At 39.8% G+C, this 12112-nt stretch overlaps 1 protein-coding gene across 1 annotated transcript; it reads right to left on the bottom strand.

The window, feature by feature from the left end:
* Positions 1 to 10715: 10715 nt before the first annotated feature.
* Positions 10716 to 12112, bottom strand: LOC134223237 (sulfotransferase 1A1-like). Its single transcript, XM_062702383.1, has 3 exons — positions 11816 to 12112; positions 11544 to 11723; positions 10716 to 11481 (listed from the first exon to the last, which is right to left on the bottom strand). The coding sequence occupies exons 1-3, from the start codon at positions 11971 to 11973 to the stop codon at positions 10812 to 10814; spliced, it is 1008 nt and encodes a 335-aa protein (XP_062558367.1). The 5' UTR covers positions 11974 to 12112; the 3' UTR covers positions 10716 to 10811.

Here is a 12112-nt window from a genome sequence, read left to right as displayed (position 1 = left end):
GGGTTGCCCGGTTCTTCCTTACTCGCCGGAGACGAGCAAGCCTAGGGCTGAAAGTCTCCTTAATAAAGATACTAAAAAAAATGATTATTACTCTTTGCACATTCTCTTACCAAACGAAACATAATCGTAGAACGCGGAACTTTGTTGCATTGGCAAGCAGCACGGACGAAGAGCTCTAGCAAAGATTGGTTCTTGTCATGTTGTTTTTTTAAAACTATTTTCGTATGGAAATAATGAAAACAGTTACATGTTGGTTTAATATACATTTTACTACGGCTTACATCAATGAACGGTAATTCATGAATGCAGTATGAACAGTAGTTTATGAATGGTTTCATACTAGAGAAACAAATGGTTGGTTAAAACAATGATTTAAGAGATCTAGAACTTAAAAAGAAGATATGTCGAAAATATGTTCGGTTCATTGAAAAGTGAACCTATTTTAGACATGCCTCAGAATACTGTTTTTAAACTTACAATGTTTTGCTCGAGATATGAAACTGCTTCAATTAGGTCTTAGTAAGCCAACAACATCATTCACATGTTTCAAATCTATGTACAAATAAACTTACAGCTTTTGAAAGTTGACTTCAGTTTTACAATGTCTTCTTGGTTTTGGTTGAATCCAGCCGGAATGGGTAAATGCGTGAAAATATTCTTGAAAATTGCTATATTTTTGAGAAACAAATGTAGGAGATACCTTATGGATAGTTTCTTTTTGCAATAAAATATAAATGTTGCATGTTTAATTTAGTTTTGTGTGATATAAATGCAAAATTCAGCTAGGTGGTCCAAAATATGAGCCCGGTCCAAAATACAGCCGTTACCCTATTTTGTCTCCCTCCCCCTCGGATGGTTCTGCCAAAAAAATAAAATTTTGATGGGGCAACAAAACAAAATTCGGATAATTTTGAGGATTTTCAAAACATTCTTTAAAAAATCCGAGGAGTTTTTTTGATTTTTTTTCATTTTAATATTTATTTTTTATTATTCCCCCTTTTCTCTTGACCTTTCGGAACCAGTAGGACAAAATGTTAATTAAATATTTGTAATGGCCTTAGTTAAAAAAAATAATATGGTGATAACAAAGACAAACGAGGGAGGAAAAGTCAGCCTAAATCTGAAGAATCCCGGACCGATTCAAGCAATCCAAAATTTTCGCTCGTATGATTGCCACATAGTTATAAAGCGGAACTCTATAGGTAATTCACTGATTGTTAGTTTTATCCTTTAACCATTAACTACTCCTTTCATTCCGAATTGTCAGCATCATTGGATAAAAATTTGAAATGTTTATCTTAAGTACATTTGCTCTTCTAGTATTTGCCGTCACTTTCATTCGGAATAGTTTTAGATCATTTGATTTTTCACTGTTCAAAAATATTTTTCCTGTATTTTGGTCTACCAATTGCTTATTTGAGACATTTTCCCTCGAAAGTCTATTATCATCTGCATCAGCATCAGCATATTGGCAAAGACAACCTGTGTCTAAAATTGAAATCCGCATGAATAAAAAACCCATGAGCATGACCTGTCTAAGCCATCCTAAAACTTCCGAACCATGATGCATCCAATCACTCAACCCCAACCCCGCGTTCAGGATCTTTACAAAAAGATTGATAGTTTTGAGTTGATTTGCTATCACTAAGTTGACGCTAATTTCAGAAATGTATCCATATCACATGTTTACTGACAGTGTAAATTCTTTAAATCAAACTCAAAAGCAATGGGCTATCTGCTATTTACGCCCACTCAGACTCTACGGTGGCTAGCATTGTACATCCGAACTCATTTCCCCCACACAAACTTCCACATAAATACAAATTGCTCAACACATTGCAATGATTACCAATTAATCAAAAAAAGCTAACAGATATTTAAATGGCTTTACATTTTGAAAATGCTCAATTTACTAGAATAAAACTGGTTCCCACATATTACCATTTCGCGATTACTGATCTTCATACTTGTGCCAAAAAATAAAAGATAATAGTACTTACCGAACTCAACCCACATCGACAGGCTAGTTATCCTACTGGAGCTGTCCGAACTCCGAACTGGAACTCGATGGAGAATATATTTGGATACATGGGAGGCGGGATGTGATGTCATGTCGGGGAGACGTCTGTTTCAGGTTGTAGCGCCAGTATCTTGAATAAAATGATGTACGAATGGACAAATGGTGTCTTGTGTTTCGTCTTAGTCCAACAAACTTGATAAAAACCCGAAATTATCCTTTCTTTATTTCAAAATTTTTACTCTGAAAATAGAGAGAAAAAATCTGTCAAACGTCACGTCTTTTCTGTTCGATGCCTACTCAGATCTCTCAATGCACTGAATCGGTAGCTATATGGGAATAACAACTCAGCAGGCTGTAACAGATGTATATTCTGAGAACACTGAGCGTCATTTCATGTATAAAAAAAATCTTAGTGAATGCCGGTTTTCCGAACAAAAAGGAATTGCCTTCCTACTCACCCGATTTGGATTGAATTTGTCATTCGGTATGGTCTATCTTGAAATCAACAGCCATCAAAACTATTACACATATTATCGTATTATTATCGAGACATTTGAAATCATGTCACATTCGTCAAAAATGTGTGAAAAGTATCTGTATAGAAACGTGCGGCCATCGTGATTTTTTTCCAACACGATCGAAGAAGGCGTACAACTCTGGATACAGGGGTCATTTTAATGTGAACAAATTCAGCTTTGTTTATGTAGTCCTATTATAATAACATGCAATGCATGCTGGTTCTTTAATTTATTCCAAAAAATATTTAAAAACCTGTCTTGTTGTACGGATAATTTGCAGACACCCTGTAGATCTTTACTGTACGGCAAATCCTTCAAAAATGCCGTGAATTCAAGGTCCCAACACACCATCTGTTCATCGATTTCAAGGAGGCATACGACAGTATAGACCGCGTAGAGCTATGGAAAATTATGGACGAGAACAGCTTCCCTGCGAAGCTTAACAGCCTGATCAAAGCAACGGTGGATGGTGTGCAAAATTGTGTGAAGATTTCAGGCGAACACGCCAATTCGTTCGAATCGCGCCGGGGACAATGTAATGGACTTTCGTGCCTATTGTTCAACATTGCGCTAGAAGGTGTCATGCGGAGAGCCGGGTGTAACACCCTGGATACGATTTTCAACAGATCCAGTCAATTTATTTATTTTGCGCATGACATGGACATTGTGGGCCGTACATTTGCAAAGGTGGCAGAACTGTACACCCGCCTAAAACGTGAAGCAACAAAAGTTGGACTGGTGGTGAATTCGTCAAAGACAAAGTACATGCTTGTGGGCAGAACCGAGCGCGACAGGGCCCGCCTATGAAGCAGTGTTACGATAGACGGGGATACCTTCGAGGTTGTCGAGGAATTCGTCTACCTTGGATCCTTGCTAACGGCTGATAACAATGTTAGTCGTAAAATACGAAGACGCGTCATCTGTGGAAGTCGGGCCTACTACGAGCTCCAGAAGAAACTGCGGTCAAAAAAGCTCTACGGCGAACCCAGTATCCAGAAGGTAGCTAAAGCCGGAAGGGTACGATGGGCAGGGCATGTTGCAAGAATGCTGGACAGCAACCCTGCAAAGATGGTGATCGCTTCCGATCCGGCAGCTACGAGACGGCGTGGAGCACAGCGAGCGAGGTATGTAGAACGGGGGAAAACGACTTGGCGAGCGTGGAGAGATGCGGCTTCGAATCGTGTATTGTGGCGTGAAATTGTTGATTCAGTGTTATCTGTTTAGATGTAAACTAAATAAATGAATGGATAACGACGTACTCGGTGAACTGACGTTGATTTAGTTAGGACGAAGTCTTTTTTTTTATTTTTATTATTGTCTTTATTAAGGAGACTTTCAGCCCGAGGCTGGCTCGTCTCCAAAGGACGAAGTCAAATAAAGGGGCTGAGATCAGTTTTTATGGAACCTCTAACTCAGCTACACCTTGTTAAAGAGATAAACTTATTTTAATTAAAAAAATCACAATAAAGCAAATACAAAAATTCCCGTTGTTTTAATTTATAAAAAATAAAATAAAAAAGGGTCTTACTAAAGAAACAGTTCTACCAAATTTCGCGACAATCTGAGGTACATCGGTTTCACATTTATTAGCTATTGTTATTATTAGACTGGTTATATGAGTGATATAGCTACTTGATATAGAGAATGTTGACATGAAATGTCATATGCATTATTTGCAATGAAAATAAGATTAAGGTACAGTGGGGCAAGTGGGTAAAGGAAATCGTATATTTCATGTTCATCAAGTCATAAAAGTTGAATATAATATTGAAAATGAACATATTTATGACATAACGAATCATCTATCCAATCTTTATATGCCTGTGAACAAGATCTTTGAAAAATACTTTTAGGATACAAAATATTTGGGAAACAAAAAAATCGGTTTCAACTTTTCACTTGCCCCACATGTGGGGTAAGTGAAAAAATGATTTTAAAAGAGGATTTTTCAATATAAGAACACATTTTCTGTTCATATATTTCATGCAAATGATAATTATACTGAATAGAACATAACTGTGATATGTTGTGATGCTTTTTGACACTTCATGAAAGTCAAAGGGCACTAGAGTGCCTCCATTAAATGATTTTTATGTTTTTATGTTTTCTTTACTTGAATTTTTTGAGATCTAATATCTCATCTCCATTTGTGTCTAACACTACTTTCTATTTCAGGTTTATAGTAAGATAATGAACCTTGGCGATAATGCAGAGAAATTATCTTTGAAATATTCATCAAACCTGGAATCATAATGTGTTTCATTAACAACCCACTTATGATTTCAGCAGAAGAGTCTACATTAACAAATAAATAAATTTTATAAATTTCAACTAAATAAATCATAATTGTTGATATATTTGCAATAGTAGTGATTCTTGTATTTAAGCTATATAAATAACATTTTTTCACGAATTATTTATCAAACATGGATTATTTAAAACATTGACACGCTTGGCACTTTGGGTTCCTGATTTAGTATTACCACGAATCACTGTAATAACCAAAAGCCTTAGAATGAGTTCGAATTGGTATCATTTGTTTATATACGCTTAATAGAAATTATTTGTGTTTGGAAAAATAGAAAAATGCATTCAGTGTCGGAAAATTTTCACTTGCCCCACCCATGGTAAAAAACAGGCAAAGCAATAAAATATTTTTTTCAAAATGTTTGATGTTCATATCAATATTTTTCTGACTGGAATTCAAAACTACAAAGAAAACCAACTTATCAATGCACTAATTGAATGTGTTATGGAAATCAACATAAAAAAATATTTGTATTTATTGACACGCAAAACAACTTGTGCAAAAGATAAACTTGAAAGGTTAATAAACTTTCACTCTCGCATGTTGAAATAGTTCATTATTCCATGTTTCACTTATTCAACGCATTGATTTGAATGGCCTTGTATGATTGTGAAGTGAAATTGAATAATTCTGTGTTTCATCAGTGAAATACTTGCGTTTTTTTCACTTACCCCATTTACCCACTTACCCCACTGTACCTTATGTGATATTTTTTTTTTTTGACTTCATAAAATTTTGTTTATTTGTAGTTGATTTTGTTTAAAATTAGTTATAATACAATTAGTTACAATTCAACGTGTAGGTAAAAATCTAACTCATCTACATCTACTGCATTATCACAATCTATGACAAAGGTGACATAATTAATAAACAGTTTGAGAATTTGTGTTTTGTTTCTATTTGTTATTCCTGCTAACACTGGATGGATTAAGTCTTCGAATGAGAATCTACGATTGTCAATGACCATTGTTAGCATTCGTTGTAGATGTGTCCACGCTGCCGTCACTCGTCCACATTCACTCAACTTGTGTTTGATCGTTTCGATAGTCATATTATTGCAGTGCAGGCAATGTTCACTATCTGCTCGTCTAATGGTGTGCCAAAGTTGTCTGTGTTCGATCTTTTCGTTTACGAGTAGGTACTGCTACGCTGGGCTGATGTCATCTTCCTGCTGCTAATGTTCAACCACACTCGCTTCCAATTCACAGCTGGGTGACGTATTTCAATCCTTGGTCTGTCGGTCTGGACGATATGAAAACGATGGATTTGCTCGGAGGAAAGGCTTTGTTGAATTTGCGGAGGCAAGCGAGGGTATATTTGCATGATTTTTCTTAAGCAAGGAAGATCGGCTGGTGGGGCAGGATGATTTGCATTTGTAATGAAGGATTGATAGAAGGGGATGGAATGGATATCCTGCATATGACGGTTGACTAGAAGCGCTGGAGATTTCAAGGCCATGAGTTGTAGCTTTTTTCCTCCGTGAACCAGCCGCCATGCTAGCTGTTGTATTGGAACCCGCGCAGGATGCCGTCTTTACAAAAAGGACCTCATAGTGGAGTTTATTTTTGCCGTGTGGACATTGTTTGGAGGAAGTAACGATGACAAATACCAAACCTTGGAGGTAATGAAGGTATTCAAAAGAATTACCTTCTGATGAAGCGTGAGCGTGCGTGTCGAATGTAGCCAAATTTGTTGCGCTATTTTACCAACCATCGTGTCCCAGTAGAGTGATTCAAATTTTGACTTTTTTGCTCCCCTATGCTTAAACGATGGCATTTGCCATTTTAATAATCGTCCTAAATTTTTAGCTAATTTGGATGTAATTTGACTGAGCACAAGCAGTTTGAAGCTTGTATGAAAATTACTATGAAAACAGTAACTTTTGTGAAAAACCGTTCCCCATCATTGCCCATTAAGCTCTAAAAATGTATGAATACGTTAGCAAAATAGGAAATTTAACAAGGGAAAATATCGTCGTTGTTGCTAAACGATTTGATGCTGGCAACAAAAGTTATTATGGAAATACTGAATTGTGAGAAATTCAATTTAACACGTAAAAAAATAACATCAATATCAATAATGAGCATTTTTGTTTTCTTTATAATTTTGCTCACAAAAGTCAGATTGCTTCGCAACAACAACTGACTTTCAGCTTAGGATCTATTCTATGATGACGATGCATTAAATATATTCAAATATATTCTGGGCTGCTTCACGAAACGATCCTTTACATAAGTGGCAATTCTCATAGTAATTTTCATATAACCTTCAAACGGCACGTGCACAACCAAATTACATCCAAATTAGCTAAAAATTTGGGAGGATTATTAAATTAGCAAAAACAATCGTTTAAGCATAGGGGAGCGAAAAAGTCAAAATTTGAATCACTCTAGTGTCCCAGTTTAGGGCGATCATTCGTCGAATCGAGTTGGTAAATCTCACTCCCAATATCTTGATCTCATCATCAGTACTTAGCCAATCCACATTTATTGGGTTCCCATTCACATACCCAACATCAATGGACGTTGTTTTGCGTAGATTCAAAACCGCTCCTGAGATCTCTCCGAAGCGAATGAACGAGTCACGCATCGCGTGAATTTGGTGTGCAGATGTAGCAATAACAGAGATATCATCGGCGTATGCGACGACGAGGTCACTACCACATATATGTTCTAGAGCGTCTACCAGTGGGTGCAGATACAACACAAACAAATGCATAGATATCGGATCGCCTTGACGCACCGATCGCTGTATTGAGAAAGATGTCGTCAGATGCCCGTTTATCAACAGGCGAGAGGTGGAGGTAGACGAGATCCGAGAAAGTAGGGCTACGAGTTGAGGGTTGAAGCCGAGAGAGCGCATGTTTTCAAAGAGATATGAGTGCCTCACACGGTCGAATGCATGATCGAGATCGTAGCTAACCAATTTGCCTGCCCGCTTCGTCGCTGTCAGCTGAGCAATCCGATCTTTTAACGCCAATGTAGCTTGAAAGATATTTCTGTTTGCGTTTGAGCACTTCTGTGCACTGCTCAGTATTTGGTGTTCCTTCATCACATTCTCCAAGCGGCATTTCAGTATGCGGGACAGCAGCTTGTAGTCGAAGTTGAGGAGTGAGATGGGTCTGTAGGAGCTCACCGTGTTGCCGGTTCCTCTTTTTTTTTACTAACACAATTACTCCCTCTACGAATTTGGCCGGAATGTTCGATGTTAAAACTTCGTTCAACACCAGGTTCAATTCACGATGGACAACATCGAATGCACGTAGATAGAATTCCTTCGGTATTCCGTCCGGCCCTGGAGATTTTTTGGATGCAGTTTTTACTGCGGTCCAAATGTCTGCTGTTGTGATTTCATTCATACACGCTTCGTTCGCCGCGTCGTTCTCTGGAATGATCCGGTCGCACTGGAAATCATCTCGTTGTTCTACTTCTCTGTTTTCTTCTGAGTACAAATCGGAAAAATATCGGTGGATCTGATCTTGAATGCTCCGCGAGTCGTTGATGATTTCTCCTTGCTCTCCTTCTAGTTGCAGTATCGCCGTGCGCTTTCTTCTCTGATCACCGAGCTGGAAGACAGATAATGGCTCACCGGTCAAAAATGGCTCGTTGATGTGCAAAAAGGTTTGGGTGAATCTTCGTTGCAATGCCAGCATTTTCCCTTTGATGCGGTTGATTGTTGATAGTACGCCCGGATTTTGATAGAAGCGATCGTATGCTTGTCTCAGTTGGCAATATAGTGTTTGCTGTGCGTAATGAAATTCATCGTAGATTTGTTTCGATTGCCAACGGAAAAAGCTAGCAATTTTTGGCTTACAAAACTGTATCCACCATTCGATCCAACTGCGAAAATTTCGTCGTTGACGGGTCCAATACTGCCAACGCAGCTGGAGATCCGCAAGCGCTTCTCCGGTGAGCAGATGAGGACGGAGTGACCAAAAACCACGGCCTGGTTCTCGACCCAAATCCGGCAAGCAAATACGAGATGTGACAGCCAGATGATCGGTGAATGAACATACGTGCTTATCGATATTTCGCAACTGTTCGCATAGACCACCAGACACGTAGATTCGATCTAGCCTTGACGATGAGTTGGCAGTGATGTATGTATGACCAGCATCTCTTGATCGCAATTTTAGCCACACATCATGTAGCCGTAACTGTTGAATGGCGGTTTGTATCCCGTTGCATCGCATTGCCGCAGCACGCAATTGAAATCGCCCGCCAGAATTACCTGCTCGGTACGGTGGCGGAGATAGAATGCTAGAGTATTGTTGAAGAATCTCTCTCTGTGGGCACGATAGGCTGTGCTGGAAGGGGCATATACGCAGCAAAGAGTGGTATCGTGTACGCGCACTGCAACAAGGCGGCCATCCAGACTTTTCTCTACATGTGAGAATTGGATATGATCCCTTAACGCAATGGCGGTTCCTCTTCGTGAGTTGTCGACGTTGGCAATGACGTTAAAGCCCGGCAACGATATTTGCTCATTTTCTATCTCTTGGATAAAGATAATGTCCAGCTCCATTGTCCGGATAAATGTTCGGAATGCATTGAGCTTTGTCGCGTTCGTGATGGTGTTAACGTTTATCGTACCGATATTATAACTGGTGAAAAGAACGGCTTATGGAAGGAGGTCGAGAGAGTTGTCGTCGTCACAGCGCATTTTCTTTACCTGCTTGTGTGATCGCTTGCTATTGGTGGATGAGTCGGTTTCGTTGCCGTCGGTTTTTTTTTTGCAGTGCCGATCTGCGAGTTACTCTTGTCCATGGTTCGCTTTCGTTGTCCTCGTGGGGTATATCCGCCAGCACTGGATAGGGATTTACTTCTACCGGGGGTGGTGGTGGTGGGGGCATAGCACCGCTCGTCGAAGGCACAGCAGCTACTTGTGTTCGTTTCGGCAGGATGAGATTAGCGGCCGGTTTCTTTGTGGTCTGTGGTTTCATACGTACAGGTTGGGGGTTTTTTGTTACGTCTGCATATGAGACGCTACTCGCCGCCAGTTTTTGTACCAGTAGTTTTTTGTTCTGTACACATGAGACGCCGTTATGTATAGACTCACTACAGTAACGACACGTCTGCTGTTGCCCATAGTAAGCCACATGGGTCAATTCCGAGTCTATTGTGACATACGAAGCAATGTTTTTTTTGACGACCATCCGAGCGGCTCGTACACCGGTCGGCAGTCCGGCGAAGTAGTGTTTTTCATCCCACAGCTCTTCACGTATGGAGAGAATCTCTCCATATCCACTGAGGAATTTAACGATTTTGTCGTTCGTGACATCTTCAGAGAGGTTTCCGCGGTTTCAAAGAAGCACGAGTGCGTCTAATCTGCTCGGAAGTTGAGCGCGAACTATGGCTACTCTATATCAAGTGATATAGCTCGTAGTCTGGAAGGCACATCACAGTCATTTTGATTCTTATTCAAACATGTGGATAATGCTACGTACACACCAGTCAAGCAGTTCGACGAACATTGACTCCACCCCCAAGAAAACGCTTCGGTTGCTGCTTTGTTGGAACGTGTGTGAAGTTGTTCGAACAACCATTTGACAGTTGGCGGCTCGGTTGGGAAAAAATAAAACGGTTTGATTTTGGTTTGAGTTGTCGGGGGTGGAGTCAAGGTTCGCCGAACATGTTTGAGCATTTGTAGTGAAGTTGCACAAACCCCCATATATTTTTCGATGGTTGGTGCTCGAGTTGGTGCTTCGGTCGTTCGTGTGTGATATTGTTGGTCGAATAAATTGATTGTTCGTGTCGGTGTTGATAACAATTGATGAATGTTTGAATAAACGGGAGGTGGAGTCAATGTTGGTCGAACTGCTTGACCGTGTGTACGTTCCATAAGGTGGAGCACATCGGACAAGAACAAATTATAAATTTTTTTTTATTCTATTGTGGAATGAAATTATAAATTATGTTTAGAAATAATATACAAACTTTCCATAGTTAGGGTCCTCTATTAATCATCACGTAAACAACTTCATATTATCAGGATTATCTACCTTTCGTTTATTCCATTCTTCCAGCTCACTCAGCAGCTCCGGATCCAGCTCACGTCGCCATCCATCCGATTCTCCACGTCTTATGAACAGATAATCCTGGTCGCCTAGCTTATCAGCTCGATTTGTTTTCTCCAGCAGAAACTCGACCCATTCTTGAAAGTTAACGGAATTGTTGTTTTTCATCGTATCGAAGGACAGATGCTGCTCCAAACCGGTTAGTTGTTCGTCGGTGTATGATTTATTGAAGAAGGAACTAACGCGCAGGAGGGTACTTTTCAGATCCTTCTTCATATCTTCATAACAGAGATAAAGTATATTGTCGTGATAGTCCAAGTGGTGGTACTCGATTACATGGCGGTGATATGGCGAATAATATTCCAGTTCTTTCATAAAGGAACGCACGAATTGATCCATGGTACCTTTGTAATGATGGAGTGACACTGAATGATGATAATAGGACACCGCTACCGATTTTGGATTCCTTCGAACGTGAACCATCTTTGGTTTTACTTCCCAAATTTGGTCGGGCAGGAGAGCCACCGGTAGATGCGATTTGATGAATCTAGGCGATGCCATTGAAACAGCTTCTTGGAAGGGGTCCATCCCTGGCGGCAAATCTCTAATGCCTCTGAGTCTATAAAACGTACAGTTATGAACACGAGATAAATTATTAATTTTACGTTGAGTCAAACATACTCTAAGAACGGAAAACGAGTGTTTAGCTTCACCGAAGCAGCTTTCTCGTAGTCGAGGTCATTACAAATGAGCCAAATCATTTCCTGACACCAGGTGGTCCCACTCTTCGGGTACGTTACCAACCATACATCATCCGGTTTGATCGCCATATCTTTGATGTGTTGATCCAGCCTTTTGTATCTGTTGGGTACAAACAACGCAAATGCATGATCACACGTCTAATGACGTATTTACTGTACATGTTGATAACATTAGTGCATTCTATTACCAACCTTGTATCCAAACAGCATGGTTCTGGTTCCCAGTTCGGAAGGGTAATGGGGACCTTGCTGTAGTCCTTCGGTTTGACAAGAACGTAGTCTTTTTGATTGCGTTCCACGCAGTTTGCTCTAAAGACGGGATCGTGAATCGGTATATATTCGAAGGCCATAGCTTTGATGCTTTACGTATCACGGTAGAACACTAAATGAGCTCTGAACGGTGATTTGTGAACAACTCACTGTGCGCACCGCATTGCACTAACCAAGGCACTAGCGTTTCAACATTCTCTATATTCCACTCAAAACGGG

This window comes from Armigeres subalbatus, chromosome 3, assembly GCF_024139115.2.
Source record: "Armigeres subalbatus isolate Guangzhou_Male chromosome 3, GZ_Asu_2, whole genome shotgun sequence".
Classification (NCBI taxonomy): domain Eukaryota; kingdom Metazoa; phylum Arthropoda; class Insecta; order Diptera; family Culicidae; genus Armigeres; species Armigeres subalbatus.
This window is presented reverse-complemented; position numbering and strand designations above follow the sequence as displayed.